This window comes from Cyprinus carpio, chromosome A20 (assembly GCF_018340385.1).
Source record: "Cyprinus carpio isolate SPL01 chromosome A20, ASM1834038v1, whole genome shotgun sequence".
Classification (NCBI taxonomy): Eukaryota; Metazoa; Chordata; class Actinopteri; order Cypriniformes; family Cyprinidae; genus Cyprinus; species Cyprinus carpio.
The window spans coordinates 27,451,818-27,475,156 of record NC_056591.1 but is presented as its reverse complement, the minus strand read 5'-3'; the positions used below and the strand labels follow the sequence as shown (position 1 = coordinate 27,475,156).

Sequence of the window (23,339 nt, the reverse complement as noted above, 5' to 3'; positions counted from 1 at the left end):
TAAAAAAATTCAATCATTAATTACTCACCCTCATGTCGTTCCAAACCCGGAACACAAATTAAGATATTTTTGATGAAATCCGAGAGCTTTCTGACCCTGCATAGACAGCAACACAACTGACACATTCAATACCCAGAAAGGTAGTAAGGACATCGTTAAAATAGACCATGTAACATCAGTGGTTCAACCGTAATTTTATGAAGCTATTAGAATATTTTATTGTACGCAAAGAAAACAAAAATAACGACTTGATTCAATGATTACTTCTCTTTCATGTCAGTTTTCGTTGCGTGTTCACGAGCGTGTGGTGCTGTTGATGCAGGAGTCGGCGTTCTGACAGATGCGCTGCGCCTTGTTTACAAGCAGAAGAAGATGCACAATGAAACGTGTCATCGTAAACATGTCTAAAAATTTCGACAGAGAGGATGACTTACACTTTTTTGCCCAGCCTTACTTATTTGAACCAGAATATACAGACAATGAACTAAGAGAATTAGCTTCCTAAAATTATGGTTGAACCTCTGATGTCACATGGACTATTTCAATGATGTCCTTACTACCTTTCTGGGCCTTGAACTTGTTAGTTGCATTGCTGTCTATGCAGGGTCAGAAACCTCTCAGATTTCATCACAGATATCTTAATTTGTGCTCCGAAGATAAACAGAGGTCTTACGGGTTTGGAATGACATGAGGGTGAGTAATTAATGACAGAATTTTTGTCATTTTTGGGTGAAATATCCCTTTAACATGTTGACCCAGCACTGCGAGTATGTGTAGTCACAATGCAAACCTGCCAATCAATAACAGATTATTCAGCTATACTAACCTTTCTGCAAAATGTTAACAATAAAAAACACATTTACAGGCAATAGATTAACCAGAAAAACTTATCCAAACTCTTTTGCTTACTGAGCTCACAGTATAATCATCTAACAGTAAAGAGTATTGCTGTTCAGAGTGACTGCCTCTCCCCATTGTTCTCTTACACCTGATTTGCATCCCCATGTGCCTTACAAAAACAGAAAACCACAGGGGGAGGTAGGAAATGTTACATGCAAAATTATGTACCATCTATATCTGATGAAATGAAAAGTATTTGGAAAGACTCAATGGCTCTTCACCAGGTAAGAAGTTTGTTTCAGTTGTCTTAGAAGTACACTCTTAAAAAATAATGTTTTGGGTTCCCTAAAAAACCTTTCAGTGAGCATTTCTTAAAATAACCTTTTATTATTCTTAATATGAAGAGCATTTTGAAAATCTAAAGAACCTCTTTCCACTATAGAGAACCTTTTGTGGAGTGGAAAGGTCAATCAATGGATATTAAAGCTTGTTTATGGAACCATAGATGCCAATTATTTTTAAGAGTACAGACAAAAATAATTGTGATTCAGTTAATGATTTTTACACTTTTGTTATGCTCTGGTTTAGTCTTGATATTTTGCATTGTGGCACTGCTGTGATAAATTATTTGTGCTTTTTCTCATTTCCTTAAATCTTTTTGGATAACAGTATCTGCTAAATGTACAGTTCTGCTCATATGTTTACATACCCTTTGCAGAATATGCAAAATGTTAATAATTTTAACAAAATAAGAGAGATCAACATTTTTTTTTGTGTTATTCTTTTTAGTACTGTCCTGAATAAGCCATTTCACATAACTTGTTTACATATGAGCAGACTTATGAGCAAAACTATAAATGTACCTCACTACATTGGAACTGGGAGTTGATTTGTTTATGCCTTCACAGGTTTATGTCCTTTGAGTAAATGTAACATAACATTTACTACATTCTCTATTTGTATCACTTGGACTAAAAAAATAAATAAAAATTATATAAAAGTTACAACAAATTGAATAATTCACAGGTTGGCATGTGGTTTATTCACAGTCTAAAAAAAAGTTTTTTTTTTTTCAAAAACATGTCTACAGACACACTTTACTATAAAGTATTATAAGAAAAGTTTGGATCAGTTAGTCTTTGTAATTCATTCCCTTGCACATATCCACCTTATTTTTATTTTTTGTTTTTATTCATGCCAAAACAACTTACATAAACTTGTATCAACAAAGTATAGAAAAAAAGACATAATAAGATATCCACCTTATTTTGCAACATGGAATTAAGCTATTTTCTGTGAATGTGTGAGACATTAGTCGATACGTATATGACTACTAGAAGAATAACAAAGTGCAGTAAACAATAAAACTATTTCCGCTGCAAACCAGTGTGTTTATAATTATGAAAGTTTGCAATATCAAGCAGCATAATGGACTGGTTTTTGTTCTGATATAATAACTGGAAGCGAATGACACCTGAAGCCCCACACAATTTTGTCTTAACTGGTAAACAGTTATGGACAATTATTCTATATGTCATATTCTATACTTAAATATGACAGGAAAACTTGCTTCATTCATTCATTCATTCATTCAAAAAACAAATTGTGATCCTTTTAGGGATTTTCCTAAATGTTATTGACAGTTGTTATCATTTGCATTTGAGTTTAAAAGCAAAACATGGTGTATTTCCTGTTTTACACCTTTCTTCTTGCTCTTTAGATGTTATTGAGGAACCTGGAGATCCTGTCAGGGATGAAGTGGATTATTCATTGCCTCCTGCTTATTTTATCTGCTTTTCTCTGCATATCTGCTGGATATTTGGATAGTACCCCTCCAAAACCTGTTTGTCCTCTACAGTCAAAATCTGCATGCACACAAAATGGAAATAATAAGATCGATATGTTCATACTGGGTCCATGTGGTTTTAAAGGATACATGAAAATAGGTGAGTCAAATCAGACATGTTCATGAAAGGGAATGAGAATCAAATGTGTTAATTAAAGTTAGATAAAATAAAAATTACTTCTTGGTGGCCAACTTGTTTATCATTTGTCTGTACAGCTAATTGCAATCATAATAAATGGGATATTTCACAGAACCAGACAGTGAGCTCACTTAAGTGCCATTCTACTGTATCATCAGGTGAGGGCTGAATTAAAAGAGGAAAGCTTACATACTTATGCATCTTTTGCATGTCTTCGTCAGCAAACCACAAAGCGTTCAGTTTTAAAACACATTTTTCTTGATAAAGCAAATGTTACAAGCATTAATAAAAACATTATGGGAACATTAATTTTGAATGTTCTCAGAACTTTCTGAAACAATTAACATTTTAAAAAATGTTTAAAGAACACATTCTATGAACAATGTATAAATAATGTTTTTTTGAGAATGTTATTAAAGACCAGATCACTTTGAATGAATGTTCTGTTAACGTTACTGCAGAACATTTGTTCATAACTTTGTGAGAACTTGTGAAAATGATTGTTTTTTGGGGGGTTTTCTTGTTTGTTTGTTTGTTTTTTCATCAGAGAACCTATTCAAAGTCTATGCTTTTCCAATTGTTGAAAACGCATCCGGTACAACACACAGTAGTGGTGAGTTTGAGAGTATTTGGGCTGAGAGGCTTTCTCTTGCTAGCGCGATGGTCAATAATGAAACCTGTGGATTCACTTTAGAAATTCATCTGATTTATTATTTATTTTTAATAACAGAGTTTTAAAACAGAGTAACCTTGTTTTCTAACCTGTTGTTTTGCAGACTGTGGTGTTACTTTATCAGGCAACTCACCTTACAAACTCAACATAAGCAGATGTGTTATGCCCAGGTTTGTCTGTTTAATTGAAAAGAAATGTAAAACTGACACTTTGACACACTGGATGACAGAAGGTAAATGAAATATCTTACATTTTGCATCTATGCATTTGGTAGCCTTTGATTTTAGAAATGTGTGACAACAATCTGTAGTTTTCTTTCAAATGTCCAGTTTCAATTTATTCACTATATACTTGCTGTATTACAAGAGCTCTGTCTTTTGCATATCATATCTGATAGTTAGAAGAATATTTTTGTTCTCTTTATTAAAGGTTGTAACTGGATCCACCAAACCCCTACGTATTTTAAGAATGATAGTGAGTATATTTCAAAAAAGTCTCTGTATTATATTAATGTTAAAGATATATTAGACTAATAAAAGAGTAATTCCTGTAAATGGAGTGGTAAACCAATCTGTTGTAACACAGACTTAACAGACATTGCAAAATTAACCTTATAAAGCATTTGCATAGTATACTGTACATGCAATATTATGGCTGTATTATTTGCATAACTTGTAATATTGCTCTTTTTTGTTTTATATTTCTAAGCATGTAATATGACCTGCCTGAATCCCAGAAAGACGTGTGAGAATGCACAATATGATTTGAACTGTAAAGGTAAGAACGTGGTATAATATGCCTATTTTTGCTTTATTCACCTTAATAACAAACTAAATATTTAATAAAAACATGTTTTTACACAGATGATAATTCAGGTGATTAATTAAAAATAAACAAAATTCATATCCATAAAAACACTACAACTTAGGTAATATAAACAACATTGTCATCAGTGATAACATTCCAACTTGTTATAAGTGTGGAAGTCCTCTTCCAAATATGCCAAAAATTAACACATCCACAGTTTATTTCAATACTAATAAAACAGAGATAGATGCTTCGGCAGCTGCGTAAGTATTTTTTTCCTGTAAGGTTTCAAGTCTAGTAAAGTTTTTAGTGGTATTATTTGTTATAAAATGTATGACCCTATTCAGGAAGTTTCCATAATAACTTGCTGCACTTAATGTAATAGAAATATTTTTTTAAATATAGGAGACTGGGGCTTTTTGTCTCATCTATCCCTATATCATATCTGCTGTCCTGATGACTGTAAACTGACCCATTTACTGTATAAGATATATACTGTCACAGCAACACACATAATCTTGTATCTCATTCAGTAAGGTCATGGGAAACCTCTCCAGTGTTGTGTCTTTGATGGGGAATCAAACCGTTGCCTCTATATCCATGGGTAATGTTCAAGGGGTTTTAAAGAAAATTCAAACTGAGTCTGAAATCACAACGTCCTACTTCATCTACTCTTCAGAATCTGGCATCAGTGTAAGTGACTTTTAAACATTCTCATGTTTTCTTAACAACACAACAGTAGTGACAAATTTTTTTTAAACATTTTTAAAAAACATGAAATGTACCTCAGAATGGAAATCTCCATATGTTTACAGGTTATAGAGGATTTGGACGAACTGGAGAATTTTCCCAATGCTTTCTGTATTCCAGCAGAAGCAGCTAAGGAAGCGCTCAACCAAAGTGCAGGAAGCGCTTTTATGGGTATTTTCCGCTTTCCCAACATGTCAAAGGTATAAAGAAACATCAAAAACAGGCTCTGTCAAGCTTTAAATTATGTGTTTATAACAGAAAGCATATTTTTGTTACTTTTAAGTTTTAACAGTGATTTTACAAAAATAAACATAACTTTATTAATAAAACAGTCGCTTAAATAATAATAAAATAGGATAATAATCCTGAATATCCTGAGGATATATATATATATATATATATATATATATATATATATATATATATATATTACTAATATAGTTTTTTTTTTTTTTGCCTTTTTCTTAAACTGAGTAGTTTTAGAAACCTGATTCTGTTGCTCAGCAATAAAACAAAACAAACCTAACTGATTCTGTTGCTCAGCAATAAAACAAAACAAACCTAAACAATCCTCTTTCATTTTTATTTTGGATGCAGAGAATAGTACGGTTTTGAATGATGAGGTTTATGCAATCGAAATGGGGACTAAAATTTCAAATCTGAGTGAAAACATCAGCTTGACATTCAAATATCAGGTATTCAAATGTATGGGGAAAAAAAGTGTTTCTAGTAATGTAAAATGCATCCGAATCTTATTTTGTGAAATTATGATGTATTTCTCTGCAGAAGGTGGCTGGAACTCCTGTTTGTCACTCATGGGATGGAAGCGGTCTGTGATGCTCTTGTGTTCTTGTTTTTTATTTGTGCATTTTTTTATAGCACAGACATTGAAATATTCTTTAAAAAATGTCACATTAAAATAATACACTTTCAGTTTCCATATCACAGAGAGCTAAATTTCAATGTTGGCATTCGTACTTAAGCAAATTTAGGAGAATTGGTTAAGAGTTTGAATCTTTCGCCCCATGCTGCTGACCAAAGCATAATATCAGTTTCTTTAATTCACTCTAAATCTACTCAAAACTAACCAGTCCCTCCTTTTTTCAGGAAATAGGCCAAACTGGACAACCGAAGGGTGCAGTACCCTTGAAGGAATAAACAATGTAACATGTCAATGCAAACATTTGACTTTCTTCGCAGTGCTTATGGTAGGTTCTCCTGTTTCCTTCTGGAATCTGTGAAATTGAGCTGGAGTGCGAGTATACGTTCTGTACTTGCACCTTCAGATTTATGTTTATTAATCTGTGGTTGATAAAATAATTTCAGAACAGATGTTTTGTGGTTATTGAATCCTTAGTGTTGCCAATATCCTGTGTAACTAAACACAGTTTTAATACAGAGCCCTCAAGTCGGACCCATTTCCTCAGCCGACCTCACTGCTCTCACCTACATCACCTACATTCTGCGGCCTCTCCTTGTTTTTCCTGTCCATTGGGCTCTTCATGCACTTCCTCATGAGGTGAGACACACTAATTATAATTTTTCAATGTTCTTGAAAGAAGTCTCACTAAGGCTGAATTTATTTGATGAAAAAAAACATGGTTGACACTAAATATCAAGCAGCACATCTGTTTAACATTGATAATAATAAGAAATGTTTCTTGAGCAGCAAATCAGCATATTAGAATGATTTCTGAAGGATCATGTGACACTGAAGACTGGAGTAATGATGCTGAAAATTTAGCTTTGCACTGACTACAGGAATAAATAACATTTTACAATATGTGACCTTGGACCACAAAACCAGTCTTAAATTGCACAGGTATATTTGTAGCAATAGCCAAAAAAACATTGCATGGGTCAAACTTCCAATAATCATTAGGATATTAAGTAAAGATCATGTTTCATGAAGATATTTAGTGCATTTCCTACTGTAAATGTATCAAAACTTAATTTTTGATTAGTAATGTGCATTGCTAAAAACTTAATTTGAACAACTTTAAAGGCGATTTTCTCAATATTTAGATTTTTTTTGCACCCTCAGATTCCCGATATTCAAATAGTTGTATCTTGGCCAAATATTGCCCTATCCTAACAAACCATTCATCAATGGAAAGCTTATTTATACAGCTTTCAGATGATTCACCCTTATGACTGGTTTTGTGGTCCAGGGTAACATATATTCAAATAGGAAACCGCTGTTTTAAATTGTAGTATTATTTCACAATATTATTTGTTTGTTTGTTTTTTTTAGATAAATTCAGACTTGTACTAAACCCAGAATATGCCTTTAATGATGGGTCTAATTTGGATGCAACATGACTGTAAAATTAAAATCTGGCTTAAAATGATGGTTTCAAGTTTAAAGTAACTTTATTATCAAGGCGAATCCTTCATTTTTTAAATTGACAATGGCTGGTTCTTTGATTTCAAGGTGATGGATTGAAAATATTAATTGCATTTTAAATTTTAGGAAAGTGAAGGCCACTGATTCTCTCCGCGTGCTGATTAATCTCTTTGTGGCGCTGTTCCTGCTCAACGTGGCCTTCCTGTCGAATGAGTATGTAGCGCGTGCGAAGGACGACACCGCCTGCAAGGTCATGGCTGGATTCATGCACTACTGCTTGCTGGCCAGTTTCAACTGGTTTGCAGTGGAGGCTTTTCACCTCTGCCTGCAGATGGCCAAACACTCGATCACCATCAAACATTACATGATCAAGATCTCTGTGTTTGGTTGGGGTGAGTTCAGAAACCTTAAATATGCCTGTAAAGTACCTTAGTAAGTGCTCAGATGATCAATGATGATCAAATGAGCAAAAATCCCATCAAGTTTGAAGGCTCTTTCTTATACTATAATTGCATTGTCAACCATTTGTTTCAGCTCCTCCTGCTCTTGTTGTCAGTATCATTTTCGTCTTGGGCAAATATGGTGAGCAGACCATAAAAACGGAATCGAGCAATGTAACTATGTAAGTGGACTCCAAAATATGATGGGATGAACTTCCTAAAATATAATAGCAGCCATATAATGTTATGCATGAAAACCTATAATAATAGAAAAAGGTTTGTTAGATAATAAAATATTCTTCACACTAAAAAACAAACAAACAACAACAAAACCGTTCTTTTAAAAACTATTCACTGAAAGGTTCTTTGGCGAGCCAGAAATAGTTCTTCTGTGGTATCACTGCAAAAACCACCTTTTAGGTCCTTAGTTTTTGTAAGGTGTAAGAAAAATACTGTGTGAGAAAAACATTAAAAGTCATATTATTTCAGTTTTTTAATGCAATTCCAAATTAAATACTTGCATTTTTTCTTTTTTCTTTGCTAAAGCCAAAACAAATTATTAAAATATTATTTTGGAAAATATTTACTATTATAATATTAAAATAAAAACACATGTTTTTATTTTTAACTGTTTAAAAGTAGTAAAAGCAATCAAATAAATAAACATTGTGAGTGGGGAAAATAGTAGTCAAATTGAAAAGTGCAACATTCATTCTACAAGCATGAATGTAATTTTATTTCTTTAAAAACAATGATGTTTTGCTGACTTCAAAGCCTTTATCAGATATCCAAAACATTGTTTTTAAAGGAATAGTTCACCTAAACATGAAAATTTTGCATTTAAAAGAAATTTAGCAATTCACCAATGGATCTGAATGGGTGCCGTCAGAATGAGAGTCCAAACAGCTGATAAAAACATCACAGTAATCCACAAGTAATCCACACCACCACAAATAATCAGTTAACATCTTGTGAAGTGAAAAGCTGCATGTTTGTAAGAAACAAATCCATCATTAAGGTGTTTTAACTTTCAACCATCACTTCTGGCCAAAATATAAGTTCTCCATCCATAATATTGCTTTCTCCAACGAAGAGCCTGTTGTCCTCTCACATCAAAATCCACCAACATATTTGTTTAGAATTGTTTCTGACTATTTGTACTAGTGAATTGTGCTTGATCTGTGCACATTTCTCTCCTGATTCACAATTTTCACTGGAGAAAGCAATATTATGGATAGAGGACTCATACAGTATTTTAGCCAGAAGCAATGGTTTAAAGTTAAAAATGTCTTAATAATGGATTTTTTTCTTATAAACATGCAGATTCTCACTTCTCAATATATTAATTGATGGACTGGAGTGGTGTGGATTACTTGTGGATTATTGTGATGTTTTTATCAGCTGTTTGGACTCTCATTCTGACGGCACCCATTCAGTGCAGAGGATCCATTGGTGAACAAGTGATGCTACATTTCTCCAAATCTGTTCCTACAAAGAAAAAAATAGTAAATGAGTGTGAGGGTGAATATGAATTTGTATATATGTAATTTTGTCAACTTTAACCATCTGCACTTTTTTCCCCCTGCAGGTGCTGGATTTTAGACTCTAATGTCCACTACTATGTGAACATCGGTTATTACTGCCTCATCTTCATCTTCACCTTCAGCACCTTCATTGTGGTGCTGCGATGGCTCTCCATGCTGAAGCTGAGCAAGTTTAACGAGGCTGGAAAGGTGAAGCGCTCAGGAACTGCCACCTCTGACATCACCACCATCCTGGGCCTCTGCTGTATGCTGGGAATCACCTGGAGTTTCGCCTTCTTCAGCTTCGGAGCTATGCGTCTGCCCTCGTATTACATATTCACCATCCTGAACTCCTTCCAAGGTGAGAGCATTTCCGCAGCTGATTTTAAGTGCATACATTCAAAATGATAATTTCATCAACTTTTAGGGATACGTTAGCAAATATGACCTCAAAGCTGGCAGACATGGACTAAAGCCTTAAAATCATGAAGATGTTATTCAAGCTAGAGCTCTATATTGTATTATTATATTATAATACACTTAAAACATGAAACAAAATTCCTGTTTGTGGTAAAATGTCTATTGGAATTACTGGTCAAAAGTTTGGAAAAAATATTATTTTTTGAATGTTTTTAAAAGTTAGTCTCTTCTGCTCACCAAGGCTGCCTTTATTTGATCAAAAATACAATAAAAACAGTAATATTGTAAAATATTGTTACAATTTTTAAATAGCTGTTTTCTATTTGAAAATGTTTTCATATGTAATTTATTCCTGTGATGAGCATATCGTTCTAATATGCATTCTTATATATTCAGATTTATTTCTTTTCACAAAAATATTAAGCAACAACAACAACAACAGCTGTTTTCAACATTGATAATAAGAATAAATGTTTCTTGAGCAGCAAATCAGCAAATTAGAATGATTTCTGAAGGATCATGTGACACTGAACACTGGAGTAATGATACTGAAAAATCATCACACTTTGCATCACAGGAATAAATTACAATTTAAATATATTCAAATAGAAAACAGTCATTTTAAATTGTAATAATATTTCACAATATTACAGTTTTTAGTGTGTACATAAGAGGCTTCTTTCAAAAACATTACATTATATATATATATAAAAATAAAAACAGGGTTAGGGTTATATATATAATAGGCCTATAAAACATATATATATATATATAGGGTTAGGGTTATATATATAATAGGCCTATAAAACATGCAGAATATAATATGCATTCTGTGAATGTTTTTCTAGGATTTTTCTTGTTCATATATTACTTGAAAGCAAGCACCCTCTTTGGAGACTCAGTGCCTTCAGAGGAGAGCGACACGACTGAAGAAACTGTTACAGAAAATCCATATGAAGACCTCCCAACAGAAGACACTAAAAAAATCATCTAACTGTAATCTATACTTTTGAAATGTCATATCTGTCTATTGATATTTTACCTTCATTTGTATTATAACAGTGAGTCAATCCACTGCAAATTCTGTCCTGTAACATATGCCACTCTATTTGAACTCTTCAGAATTTAAATAATTTGTGCTCTTTCAATTCATGAGTTTGAACTGAATTGAATTGCCCAACGGGAAGTTGAATTGATGGCTTAATTGCATTTGAAAGAAATTCAAAGTAGAGGAATTTCATTAGTCCAAAATAAGTTTTGAGACAAAATAAAAATAAATAATATAAAATAAATAAATAAATTATTTATTTGGCTCCACATCCTTTTTGCTGCCTCAATTTTAAAGACATTCTCAACTCAGTTCAAATCTGAATGTATAATAATATAATCTGCTGTATGATTATTTTTCATTAATGTGCTTAAACATTTTCTTAGAAAGACTGTTTCATACTTAACTGAATTTCATAAAACAATGCCACTGATGTATTTGTCTTTACACTGTAGGCCTATATCATTTTATGCATATATTTTTCAGGACAAAATAATTTGAACTCTTCAGAATTTAAATAATTTGTGCTCTTTGAATTCATGAGTTTGAACTGAATTGAACTGATAGAATAGAATAGAATAGAATAGAATAGAATAGAATAGAATAACGATTATTCTACTACGAAAGAAAAGTTATTACAGGCAGCAAAACGTTGATATGTATTTTATAATTTTTATAAGTACTGTAGGTTGGTAAATTCCTGTCTTTAATTTATATAAGTAGTTTCTAAACAGCTCTACAAGTTTAACTTTGTTGTGTTTCCATTCCCTGTATGCGTTTTACTGAAGATAAGTCACATAAACTCGTAATAAAATAACACTGTGAGCTCTGAGTTTTTATTACACCTACACAGACTATTTGTAGCCTAATATACGATTTCTTTCAAAGATAATATATGAAAACCATGTTATGCAAAAGATAAAAACATTTTGAATGTCGGGTATTATTTTAAATGTCCTCACACATCGGCTTTCATACATATTTAAAAAAATAAAATAAAATCTAAAAATAAAACAAATTCGGATTATGAGTTTACGAAAGAGCGATGACGTGATGACGTCGGTGACGTGGCTTTACGGCGGCACGCGGGAAAGTTCAGATTGAGGAGCTGGAGTTTAGCGGGTGAGTGACAAAGCAATAATCAAGATATCCAAAACGTAATTTATGTAATAATTGCACTTCTGCGTGAATGTTTTGACACATTTATATGAGTTTTAGTGTGTGAACATGTCTGAACACTACATTAAGTGTGTATGTGTGTCGATTAGAGCGCGATTGCATGTGTTTATGTGTTTGTTCTGCGGGGTTTCTGAGACATCACACTGATTATTAAGTTTTATAAGCAATGAACTGATCAATTATTGTCGTTTTTTTTAGTTAATTAGCGAATTGTCCTTCCATTGTCCTACCCATACCATGGTAACTTACTTTTTTTAATAGTACCACGGTATTCTTTGGATATTGTGTAAAACTAAGCTGTATATCAAAATACTGTGGTGTTACCATCACTGCAAGTCTTTGGTGTTTTAAATTATACCTAGATAACATGTCCAGACATGTATTATATCGTGTTTTATTTAGTTATTTTTTTGTAAATGCTAATCTAATGGTTCCAGACCTCTGGAAAAGCCATTAAAACATTATTAATCAAACTGAATGTGATTGACACTGAACTATGTTTATTTATATAGATTAATTTAGTGTTGTGAACCCTAATTTTGTGGGTTTTTTTTACTAAATGCATTCATTTAAAGTGTTTGGTTTATATGTAAACAAAGAGTGCAACCCACAGGTTTCCACCAACTTCTCACTCAAATAGTTAAGCTGATCATGTGTCATGTGTTATGAAACAGCAAATATGGCTATGAGGAACGTGTCCCAGGTGGAGGCAGATGTAGAGGAGGAAGAACATTTTGGGCCGCAGCTGGTTTCTCGTCTGGAGGTACGGCTGCCGCTGATGATATAAACACAAACGCTCTTTCGATGTCTTTTCATGGTGCTGATGTTGTAAACCTGTCTGCAGCAATGTGGCATCAGCAGCAGCGACATTAAGAAGCTGGAAGAAGGTGGTTTTCACACCGTGGAGGCCATAGCATACGCGCCCAAGAAAGAGCTGCTGCACATCAAAGGAATCAGTGAAGCCAAAGCCGACAAGATCCTGGTGAGACCTTCAGAACTGCCATCTCCCATTCTGTTTCTAGCGATACGAACAAACCTCTAATTCGTTGTTTTTGCCACACAGACAGAGGCTGCTAAGATGGTTCCCATGGGCTTCACCACAGCGACTGAGTTCCACCAGCGCAGAGCTGAGATTATCCAGATCTCCACAGGATCCAAAGAGCTTGACAAACTCCTGCAGGGTGCGACACTAAACTGTCTGTCTGACAGTAATGCACGATGTGCTGTAATCACCTGATTGCATCTTTGTGTATGTTTGTTGTGCAGGAGGAATCGAGACGGGATCCATCACTGAGATGTTCGGCGAGTTTCGCACAGGAAAGACGCAGCTGTGTCACACACTGGCCGTCACATGCCAGGTAAAACATACTTTTTTTTGTTTTTGTTTTTTTTTAAGAAGTTTGAAAGAACACTGTTATTGAGCAAGGACACATTAAACTGCTCAAAATTGACAGTAAGGATATTTATAATGTTATGAAAGATTTATATTTCAAATATACCACGGTTTCCACAAATGTATTACACAGCTTTCAACATTGATAATTATAATAATAACAAATGTTACCAGAAAATCAAAACATCAAAATAAAATGATAACCATAACATCACACTGAACACAATACTTAAGAAATGCTGAAAATTCAGCTTTACACCACAGGAATAAATTAAATTTGTAAAAATATTCAAATAGAAAACAGTTATTTTAAATTGTAAAAATATTTCACATTATTACTTATTTTTTATTTTATTTTTTTTACATTTGACTGATTTTGAAGTAAACATAAGAATAACTTTTATATTTTTAGTTATATTTCAAGATGAATTTTTACTGGACTGAAGCAACTTAGATTTACTTGATTATCCTTAAATCATATTTTAGGAAAATCATTTCAAATTGCACGTTTTGGGCCTCAATAAAACTGGGGTGTTTTTTTTTTTTTTTTTTTTTTTTTTTTTTTTTTTTTTTTTTTATACTTCATCATGCTTTATATTCTGTACATCATACTATAGGAGCCATAAAAATCTGGTGTATCAAATATGATACTCAACAAAAATCACACATGCTATTTTTTTCTAGATTCTGTCTAAGGGTACAGTAAACGCTATAGTGTGTATATAGTAAACACTATGTATGTACAATATATACATCTGACTGTTATTTCATGTCAGGCTTTACAGGGTTAAAATATGAACTTTGTATTTCAGCTGCCCATAGATCAGGGCGGTGGAGAAGGAAAAGCCATGTACATTGACACCGAAGGAACCTTCCGTCCAGAGAGGCTGCTGGCTGTAGCTGAGAGGTAAGAATGGCTTTAGAAACACTCTGTGCTTAACACCAGAACTGAACGGATGGTTTCATACTGTGTGGTTGTGTTTGCTGTGTCAGGTACGGGCTGGTGGGCAGCGACGTGCTGGATAACGTGGCGTACGCCAGAGCATTCAACACAGACCATCAAACACAGCTGCTGTATCAGGCCTCCGCGATGATGACTGAGTCCAGGTAACACACACACACACGTCCTCCCAGAACCTGACTCCAGACAGCTGTCTCCATTAGTTCCAAGTGTTGAGATGTCCTCAATCTCTGTTCAGATACGCTCTGCTGATAGTAGACAGCGCTACTGCTCTGTACAGGACAGATTACTCCGGGCGAGGAGAGCTGTCCGCCCGTCAGGGGCATCTGGGGCGGTTTTTACGCATGCTGCTCCGTCTCGCTGATGAGGTAAAGCACGAGAGATCACACACATGCTGTTTTATGATCTCACTGGATCATAAGTTTACAAACTCCTTGCAGTATCTAGATTTTTGTTATTAAAACATATTGAATAATTTAATATTAAATATTATTATGAAAAAAAAACAAGTTGAGAAAATTTTAGAAAACTTCCTGTTGTGTTTTTTTAGGCAGCTTGTCTTAAAATATAGTTTAAAGTTTATTGGCTGATGTCGTGAACTGTCCGATGGAATTTTAACTCCATTGGCAAATAGATTTAAAAAAAAAAAAAGCCTTTTATATGTTGTATAAAATTATTTGTTTTTATTATTGCTTCATTACACTTTTTTTGAAAAATCAATTAAATTCATATTAAATAACTTACTGAATGAAAAATAAAGTTTTAGATGTCTATTATTATTACATACATCCTTCCAAACAAAAAAAAAACATTAATTAACTATCTCATTCATAAATAAATCCATACATACACATATTCCCAACATTTCAGAATAAGGTTCTTGATTTTTAATTATTTGTCAGTTTCTTAATTGATTTTTAAGTCTTTAAATGTTTATTTTTGAATAAATGAATGACTGATTTCCGCATATGAAGGACTCCTGGTCAGTTTTATTTTAATGTCACTGAGATACTAATATAGATGTTATTTATTAATATTTTAAATTAAGCATTTATTTTATTTATATTTTTCACTTTCATTTTAATTTGAACTTTTTAATCATTTTGGTGTGTTTCTGTCATTTTTATTCATTTTTGTTTTAATATGTCCATATCATTCTCATTAATTTTTGGTTTAGTTAAGTTATTTTAGTTCATCAGGTTAAACTAAATAAAATGAGAAATGTTGCATTGACAACTATCTGAATTAACATTAACGTTTATTTATTTTTATCCATTATGTGTTAACAATTACCCTTTTTTTCCCGTTTATTACTGTAAAGCTTTTTTGAAACTAAATTTATAAAACTATATAAATGTGTCTTGACTTCTATGTATACATAATGTGAGATATATATATATATATATTAGGGCTGTCAAATGATTAATCACGATTAATCACATCCAAAATAAAAGTTTTGTTTACATATGTATGTGTACAGGGTATATTTATTATGTATATATAAATACACACACATAAATTATATATTTAGAAAATATTTACATGTATATACATTTATATATTTATATTCTTATATTTTATATTATATATAAATATATTTAATATATAAACATAACATATTCTTCTTAAATATATACATGCATGTGTGTGTATTTATATATACATAAAAAAAATAAACAGTAAACACACAAATACAAATTAAAAAAAACAAAATGCGTTCAAATGTATTACATACAAGATTTAATAGAAATGAAATTATATGTATATATATATATATATATATATATATATATATATATATATATATATATATATTTATAAATATATTTAATGTGAGATGATAGAAATATATCTTATGATTTTAAATCTGGTTTGTAGTTTGGTGTGGCTGTGCTCATCACTAACCAGGTGGTAGCACAGGTGGACGGAGCAGCCATGTTTTCAGCAGATCCCAAGAAGCCGATCGGAGGAAATATTCTAGCACACGCCTCCACTACTCGGTAACACTCAGCAGTGGATGATGATTGTGGTGCCCACTGATGCTCCATACTCCATAGATTAATATCTCAAATCAATTCTCCTGTCTCTTGTAGATTATACCTGCGGAAAGGTCGAGGAGAGACGCGGATATGTAAGATCTATGATTCTCCATGTTTGCCTGAGGCAGAGGCAATGTTTGCCATTAATGCTGATGGAGTGGGTGATGCTAAAGACTGAAATGAGACCAAGACCATAGGGACCATCAGCCAGAGAAAAGACTCCTGTACAACGATTGAAATGTGTAAATGTGGAGACACATTGTTTAGTCTGGAATTATTTGAAAAGAACGAACCCTTCAGAGTGAAATTCATGGTTTGTTTACATATAGACAGATTGATGGATATTGCCGGATCTGGATGGTTTGAGCTGGTGTGTTTTTTTTGCTCTTTACGTTGATGTCAGCCTCCTCTTTACTATGTGTTATTTACATCTTTTGTTATATTTGTTTGTTTTGTCTGGATTAAACGTTTTTCTTGTACATAAGCTACTCAGAATTCAATTGTTTTATCTGTTAAAGCAATAAGAGTGCATCGTGTGTGTGTGTGTATATATATATAAAATACAGTCAGTTAAAACCATTGAAGCAGATGGGGCAATTAGAATTTTTTTTTCATATTTCAGGAATTCACTTAATGTCAAAACAAAATCGAGCATTTTGTAATTGATTAATTTCACGGCATGTTTAAATATAAAAATAGTTACCGTCATCTTTTTTTTATTTTTTTTTTGAATGAAGTGCAGTGTTTTGTGAGGAATATATGTGAACAACAGTTCATTTTAATGTATAATATTTTGAATTTTTGTCGGATTACTGAAAGTAAAATATGCATTTTAATAATGCACATCCATTGCAAACAACACTGAATAAATAAAAGTGCACATATCAGGTGAAATGTAAAAAGATTAAATGAGTTTTCATTAGACCCCGCCCTAATTATTCATGCTGCTTATAGATCAGTTTTGCTGTCAATCAAAGCCTTCAGCTCCTCCTGTAAAGCAGCGCTGTCAGAATCCTGAAAAAAAACAACCATTCATCTGAGACACAAAACTTCAAATCAGCAATACTAGTGACACTATGAGGAGCACAACTTCACCTCATTTGCTCCTGCTGGTGTGCTCAGAGCTAAATGGACCCAATTTCTGGCCTCTGACTCGTTTCCGAGCTCCTTATGACACTACAAACAAATACATCGTGTTCCAATAAGAAGTTTTTAAAGGAGCAGAATTGATATTTTTATGTGAACTGTTTCTTTAAGGCAAGATACTGCAGGCAAACCCATTGTTTTGTGTATTTTTGCGATTTTGGAGCTTCCTATAGTTAAGTGAGTGGAATTCGTCATAAATATTCCAGCTGCCGTAAAGCAATCCGCTCACCAAACTTACATTCTTCCAGAACATTCCTTTGGGAAACTGAAGCCATTCGCCTCATTAGAAGACAAGTGTGCCATCATCATGATCCTAAAACTAATATTTCAAGGTAAAAACCGTGCATACAGTTGCTTCAAAATGAGTCAGAAACATCCACTTCAGCAGCACTTATACATTTAACTTTTATTTTAGTCCTATCTATGTTTGTTTATATATCATTTGCCTTATTTTAATAACATTTTTATTTTCTCTCTGTTGAGTAATAAAAAAAAACATCTAAAATCCACTCTAAAAAACTTTTAATATGTCAACAAAATGAAACAATTTTGAATCTGACTTTATCCAATGTTTAGATTTCTGTTTTAGAAATGTATCCAAATTTAATTAGATAATGCATTGTTTACATATTTTAACATCACCTTTCTGAAAAACCTTTATTATAAAAGAATTTTCTTAATATATGGAAATGTTGATATCTATTAGTTTCTCCAGTAGTGTCTTGCCTTAAAAGAATGCCACGTCTTATAAATAAACCCATTATAGACAATCCGCTTACCTTGGCGATATAAAGGCGAACTGTTTTGGAAAAGCCTGGATTTAACTCCTCAGCCTAGAGATCAGACAATCAGACACATCAGCACCAGTCTGATGAATGCTTTCAGCTGATAAAGCTGTACATGAGTCTCATCGTTACCTTGAGGAAGTTCTTCAGAGCTTCGTTCACTGAGGATGTGGGAGGAGTTTCATAAATCGTACCAGCAGTTTTCCTCTCCAAACAATCCAGAGAGCTCACCTACAACACACACACAAACATGTGCATCTCACAGATACTACGGGTCGGCTGACAGTGCTTAACATTTTTTCTTTTGATTCCATCATCCCAAAATCAATGGGTTTTTTAAATGTTTTTTTTTTTTCTCTATTGTCAACACAAGTTTCTATTCTACTGTTCACAAGTTTTATTCTACAACATAAAATACATTAGTAATACATACTTACAAGTAACTAACAAGTGTCTAAATGTGACTACAGAGGCCATTTATGAATTTATGAAACATCATCATCACACTGAACAGGTTAAAATCATCTGCAAACCTCATCATAGCAAATCTCGGCTCTGTGATTATATTGGCACAAAATGTAAACTGTATTATTGCCTAGCTTTATTCTGATAAATTTGACTAATGCATGGAAATATTAAGATATTATAAACATTAGCATTATGATTTTCTGTAAAGCTGTTTTAACCCTCTGGTGCTTCTCACAAGCCGATCAACAACGACAGAATTGTTTTACTTCAATGTAATTAATGTACTATATTTCAGTTTAGTAACGTTTTTAATTTAATATTTTTTATAGTACTTTATTATATTTATGCTATAGTCATAATCCATTTTTAAATGTCAAACCACTTTTTGAGCATAGACCTGAAAATTAAGTTTCCAAGTTAAACCGCAATAAATTTTGACTTAAGTTTGATCTCTTTTTAAAGAAGACACTGGGTTGATTATTTTGCTGAAGTGAAAAATGGTCAAAAAGTGGAAGAAAAAGAAGTTATAGAAGTTTATTGTTATGAAAAAAAAATTTTTTTATATGAAATATATATTTTCCAAAACATGTTTTACTGTAAAACTGCAACAAAAACAAAGGCATAACTCTAAACAAGTTGTGTTCCAAATTTGAGGTTGATGTCTCAAAAAATTTGCTTTCCACTAGATGAAATCCATTTCCCATTCATTTCCAATGCGGGACTGTTTTTTCAAGGATATTTAACTTTTTTGAATCATGTTCATGATTTTTTTTTCTTTGTCCATGTAGCAAGTGCCAAAATCATATTTTGTACAATTTTAAGTAAAAAAAAAAAAAAAAAAAAACAGTAAAAGAGCACCAGAGGGTTAAAAAAAATTGTGATAAGTGCTTAACAAGTAAATTCAGCTGACTTTATTTCTGCTTCAAAATTCATTAAAGTGGTGTTCAGTTGTGAGGATTATCTTGATGAACAAAACCCTTTTATTAGTCACAGAGCTTATTTTCTGCAATAATCCAAAATCCTATGAACGGAGGTCTCACGGGTTTGGAACGATATGAGGGTGAGTCATTAATGACATAATTTTCATTTTTGGGTGAACTATCCCTTTAAGTACCATAAAATACACAATGATTCAAAAGTTTGGAGTTGATGAGATTTATGGATGTTTTTGGAAGAAGTCTCTTCTGCTCACCGAGGCTGCATTTATGTGATGAAAAATACAGTAAAAACAGTAATATTGTAAAATATTATTGCAATTTAAAATAACTGTTTCCTATTTCAATATATTGTAAAATGTAATTTATTCCTGTGATCAAAGCTGAATTTTCAGCATCATTACTCCAGTCTTCAGTGTCACATGATCCTTCAGAAATCATTCTAATACGCTGATTTGCGGCTCAAGAAACATTTCTGATTATTATCAGTGTTGAAAACAGTTGTGATGCTTCATATTTTTGTGGAAACTGTGATATGCTTTTTCATGGTTCTTTTTTAAAGAACAGCATTTATTTGAAATTGAAATATTTGTAAAGAAAAAAAAAAGTAATTGAAGTGCCTTTACTGTCATTTTTGATCAGTTTAATGCATTCTTGCTGAAAATTCTGTCAAAAAACTTTTACTTACACCAAACTTTTGAATGGTAATTTAAAATATATATATATTCCCATGAAAAGTTTGTAAAAAATAATAAAAATCATCATGTTACAGTAATGCATTTCCTTTGAATATTGTGTCAAATTTTTTTTTTTTTTTCATATATCTCTTCAGTTATCATTAAATATCTCACCAGCGGTCTGTTCTCCATCAGCAGCTGGAAGCCCTCTGTTTTTTTCCCAGAGTCCCCTGCATGCAGCAGATCACACTGAGCGAGCAGGAGGGTGAGTTCAGGGCTGGGAATGTCTGTTAAAGAGTCCACCATCAGACCGTCATCTTCATCATCCTCTTCCTCGGCCTGTGAATCGTCCTGTCTCAGCACAGTGACGCAGCTCTCCTCTTCCTCCTCATCCGAGTCTCTCCCATCGTCCTCACCTTCTTTATCCGTCTCTCTGTCCGTGTAGTCGGACTCGGCGTTGGAATAGGCCGTGGAGTACCTGTGGAAGAGCTCAACTGCTGAAACAAACACAAACTCAAGAGCTACACGGCATCCTGATACACAAACATCCGGTGAAAATGACGCTGACATACCCGACCTCGCTGTCGTCACAGAGACTGGAGACCCCGGCGCTGGCGCTGAAATAAATGGAGCTGGAGCTCATGGATTCAGAGCGTTCCCTCGGCATGAGCCGCCGCCGCCGCCGCCACGATCTCTGACTCTCCTCCACCGTCTTCCTGGAGAGAGAGAGACAAGAGAGTCAGATGAGACAGAAGAGAGATCTCGTGGTCACCTTGTGATCATATTCATCTGAAGTCATGGCCTTGAGATCCTATGTTGAAGGAACAACATCCTTTTCTCATAACCACAAAATAAATTACATATTTATATATATTTTTATATACATATATATATATATATATATATATATATATATATATATATATATAGATTCCTTATTTTTTTTTTTATATATTAACCTATATATGTCCATAAACCTGCATGTCCAAAGCAACTTTCTAAAAATGGGGATTATTAATAAATTAACATTCTATTTTAAATTTATAATGACATGAAGCCATGGCTTAATCATATTTTTTATGTTGTATTATATTATACCTATATTATATTATATTATATTATATCTGCACAATGTAAAGATGTTTGTATATATTAGATATTTATTTTCTCCATCTCTTTACCCAATTAAGGTTCTGTATTTAATAAAGTACCATATAAGTTTTGTAAATACTGAAAATGCTCGACTATCATGCCAGTAAAGCTTTAACTCTATATGACTCTATTTCTGTAAGCCTATATGCCAGTAGGCGGAAATAAATTATATGACTTTTCAGGGAATTTCACATTTATATTAAGCTATAACATTTCATTTCAGTTTGGATAGGCTATATTAGTAAGTATGATTTTAAAGATGTAATTTTAAAGATGTAATAAATAAATATATAATAGTATAACAATAATAATTAAAAATATATATATATATGTGTATACACACAAATATTAAATAAAAGTAATGGGATGTGGGATGGGATGCATAAAATGTTTTCTATAATATTTTAATATTTATGTTTTTACATACTGTTATACTGATAATGACATCATTCAAACGTCATTCGAAAATTATCTGTTGCATCGCATGATAATATAATAAATGTAATATAATATGGTCATGTCTTAATGGCACACCGTCTTATGTCATTCTTAACTCAAAATAAAATGCAAATTTATTAGTAACTTCTGATAACTCCTGGTTGCTATGGACATGCAGGTTTGTTTATGTATCACGTGGCCACTACATAATAAAAAAAATGTTTCTTGAGCAGCAAATCAGCATATTAGAATGATTTCTGAAGGAGCATGTGACACTGAAGACTGGAGTAATGATGCTGAAAATTCAGCTTTGAAATCATAGGAATAAATTACATTTTAAAATGTATTCAAAGTTATTTTAAATAGTAATTATATTTCTGAGTTTGCTGTATTTTGGATCAAATAAATGCAGCCTTGGTGAGCAGAAGAGAATGCTTTAAATCTGACTGTGTTTAAAAACTTCTGACTGGTAGTGTATAATGACGTTCCCACGAGTTGATAATGCAGACAAAAGTAAAACTGAGCACAGAAGAGTGTTCACCCACTTGACATCTTCAGCGATGCTGGTGCTGATGTCGCTCAGACCCTCGCGCAGCTCCGAGATCTCATTCCTCAGACTGGACACGCTCTTCATCACCGCGTCCAGAGTCTTCCTCAGCTCCACCTGCTGCTCAGGAGACAGATCCCTCACCGCCGCGGAGTCTACTGAACACACACACACACACACACACACGTGTCAGATCATATCTGAAGTGAGACTGATGATGATACTTGTGTGATGTGTTCGTGTTGCTGTGGTTCAGACCCGTTTCGCTCAGTAACGCGGAGCTCGTGCTGTGCAGCAGACGGAGGTTTCTCCTCCTGAGAGCTTCTTTAATGATCAGTAATGCGATCAGGCCGGTGCTTATCGTCACACCGACACCGAGGCCGATCAGCGCGTTCCTGCCGAGCCAACTCATCGTCTGAATCCCGTGAAATCACCCCGAATCCTCCGTTATCAGTACATCTGTGTTTCTCTCGCGCGGAATTAACTCACCGTCACTTTGTTCCTCTTTATTCTCATGATTTTAGAGATATAAACACAGCTCCGGCTCATCCTCTCACTCTCGATTATTTAATTAAAGACTATATATCTGAATCGCATCAAACTCATGCCGTTTGACAGCTGATGTCGTGTGTGTGTGTGTGAGAGAGAGAGAGAGCGCGCAGTAGCGCACCCTGGCGGACTGGAGAAGTGGCGCTGCGGTAAACAAAACGCATTAATATATAAACAATAAAACAGAAAACTAAAGGAAAATAAATATAATAAAATCAATAAATAAAAAATAAGCAA

The 23,339-nt window shown here is 33.3% G+C and overlaps 5 protein-coding genes across 7 annotated transcripts; 4 read left to right on the top strand and 1 right to left on the bottom strand.

Moving 5' to 3' along the window:
* Window positions 1-1,109: 1,109 nt before the first annotated feature.
* Window positions 1,110-4,292, top strand: LOC122134284. The gene is made up of 7 exons (XM_042778365.1): window positions 1,110-1,124; window positions 2,561-2,786; window positions 2,903-2,983; window positions 3,373-3,438; window positions 3,602-3,730; window positions 3,928-3,972; window positions 4,207-4,292. Exons 1-7 carry the CDS (start codon window positions 1,110-1,112, stop codon window positions 4,290-4,292), a joined length of 648 nt encoding a protein of 215 aa, XP_042634299.1.
* Window positions 4,293-4,429: 137 nt separating this feature from the next.
* LOC109109266 (adhesion G protein-coupled receptor G3-like) lies at window positions 4,430-7,665 on the top strand. Its single transcript, XM_042778314.1, has 8 exons — window positions 4,430-4,568; window positions 4,839-4,998; window positions 5,121-5,255; window positions 5,646-5,750; window positions 5,842-5,884; window positions 6,163-6,263; window positions 6,455-6,574; window positions 7,529-7,665. The coding sequence occupies exons 1-8, from the start codon at window positions 4,498-4,500 to the stop codon at window positions 7,544-7,546; spliced, it is 753 nt and encodes a 250-aa protein (XP_042634248.1). The 5' UTR covers window positions 4,430-4,497; the 3' UTR covers window positions 7,547-7,665.
* Window positions 7,531-11,652, top strand: LOC122134209 (adhesion G-protein coupled receptor G2-like). Its single transcript, XM_042778315.1, has 4 exons — window positions 7,531-7,794; window positions 7,937-8,024; window positions 9,431-9,726; window positions 10,634-11,652. Exons 1-4 carry the CDS (start codon window positions 7,656-7,658, stop codon window positions 10,777-10,779), a joined length of 669 nt encoding a protein of 222 aa, XP_042634249.1. The 5' UTR covers window positions 7,531-7,655; the 3' UTR covers window positions 10,780-11,652.
* Window positions 11,653-11,856: 204 nt separating this feature from the next.
* Window positions 11,857-16,889, top strand: LOC109103797 (DNA repair protein RAD51 homolog A-like). Of its 2 annotated transcripts, none has more exons than XM_042778312.1 (10): window positions 11,857-11,955; window positions 12,687-12,775; window positions 12,857-12,994; window positions 13,076-13,193; window positions 13,279-13,370; window positions 14,218-14,312; window positions 14,399-14,512; window positions 14,605-14,734; window positions 16,245-16,366; window positions 16,460-16,889. In XM_042778312.1, the coding sequence occupies exons 2-10, from the start codon at window positions 12,692-12,694 to the stop codon at window positions 16,581-16,583; spliced, it is 1,017 nt and encodes a 338-aa protein (XP_042634246.1). In that variant the 5' UTR covers window positions 11,857-11,955; window positions 12,687-12,691; the 3' UTR covers window positions 16,584-16,889. The 2 variants fall into 2 exon arrangements, with proteins under 2 accessions (XP_042634246.1, XP_042634247.1); XM_042778313.1 differs by having other exon boundaries at window positions 11,949-11,990.
* A 95-nt stretch (window positions 16,890-16,984) lies between these two features.
* LOC109104249 (regulator of microtubule dynamics protein 3-like) lies at window positions 16,985-23,217 on the bottom strand. 2 transcript variants are annotated; one of them, XM_042778311.1, is made up of 8 exons: window positions 22,812-23,217; window positions 22,552-22,708; window positions 20,989-21,132; window positions 20,591-20,894; window positions 18,469-18,567; window positions 18,331-18,384; window positions 17,501-17,581; window positions 16,985-17,419 (listed from the first exon to the last, which is right to left on the bottom strand). In XM_042778311.1, the coding sequence occupies exons 1-8, from the start codon at window positions 22,963-22,965 to the stop codon at window positions 17,354-17,356; spliced, it is 1,059 nt and encodes a 352-aa protein (XP_042634245.1). In that variant the 5' UTR covers window positions 22,966-23,217; the 3' UTR covers window positions 16,985-17,353. The 2 variants fall into 2 exon arrangements, with proteins under 2 accessions (XP_042634245.1, XP_042634244.1); XM_042778310.1 differs by having other exon boundaries at window positions 22,552-22,711; window positions 22,812-23,216.
* Window positions 23,218-23,339: the final 122 nt, after the last annotated feature.

Excerpts from the sequence above, each read along its gene's own strand:
- LOC122134284 (XM_042778365.1), top strand. Across the intron at positions 3,439-3,601 it reads CGGTACAACACACAGTAGTG|ACTGTGGTGTTACTTTATCA; the intron begins GTGAGTTTGAGA and ends GTTGTTTTGCAG. Across the intron at positions 3,973-4,206 it reads TACGTATTTTAAGAATGATA|CATGTAATATGACCTGCCTG; the intron begins GTGAGTATATTT and ends TATATTTCTAAG.
- LOC109109266 (XM_042778314.1), top strand. The coding sequence starts at position 4,498 with ATGCCAAAAATTAACACATCCACAGTTTATTTCAATACTAATAAAACA. Across the intron at positions 4,569-4,838 it reads ATAGATGCTTCGGCAGCTGC|TAAGGTCATGGGAAACCTCT; the intron begins GTAAGTATTTTT and ends TATCTCATTCAG. Across the intron at positions 5,885-6,162 it reads TCACTCATGGGATGGAAGCG|GAAATAGGCCAAACTGGACA; the intron begins GTCTGTGATGCT and ends TCCTTTTTTCAG.
- LOC122134209 (XM_042778315.1), top strand. The coding sequence starts at position 7,656 with ATGGCTGGATTCATGCACTACTGCTTGCTGGCCAGTTTCAACTGGTTT. Across the intron at positions 7,795-7,936 it reads GATCTCTGTGTTTGGTTGGG|CTCCTCCTGCTCTTGTTGTC; the intron begins GTGAGTTCAGAA and ends CATTTGTTTCAG. Across the intron at positions 9,727-10,633 it reads CATCCTGAACTCCTTCCAAG|GATTTTTCTTGTTCATATAT; the intron begins GTGAGAGCATTT and ends ATGTTTTTCTAG.
- LOC109103797 (XM_042778312.1), top strand. The coding sequence starts at position 12,692 with ATGGCTATGAGGAACGTGTCCCAGGTGGAGGCAGATGTAGAGGAGGAA. Across the intron at positions 14,513-14,604 it reads GCGATGATGACTGAGTCCAG|ATACGCTCTGCTGATAGTAG; the intron begins GTAACACACACA and ends ATCTCTGTTCAG. Across the intron at positions 16,367-16,459 it reads GCACACGCCTCCACTACTCG|ATTATACCTGCGGAAAGGTC; the intron begins GTAACACTCAGC and ends TGTCTCTTGTAG.
- LOC109104249 (XM_042778310.1), bottom strand. The coding sequence starts at position 22,965 with ATGAGTTGGCTCGGCAGGAACGCGCTGATCGGCCTCGGTGTCGGTGTG. Across the intron at positions 22,712-22,811 it reads CGCGTTACTGAGCGAAACGG|TAGACTCCGCGGCGGTGAGG; the intron begins GTCTGAACCACA and ends GTGTGTGTTCAG. Across the intron at positions 21,133-22,551 it reads AGCATCGCTGAAGATGTCAA|GAAGACGGTGGAGGAGAGTC; the intron begins GTGGGTGAACAC and ends CTCTCTCTCCAG.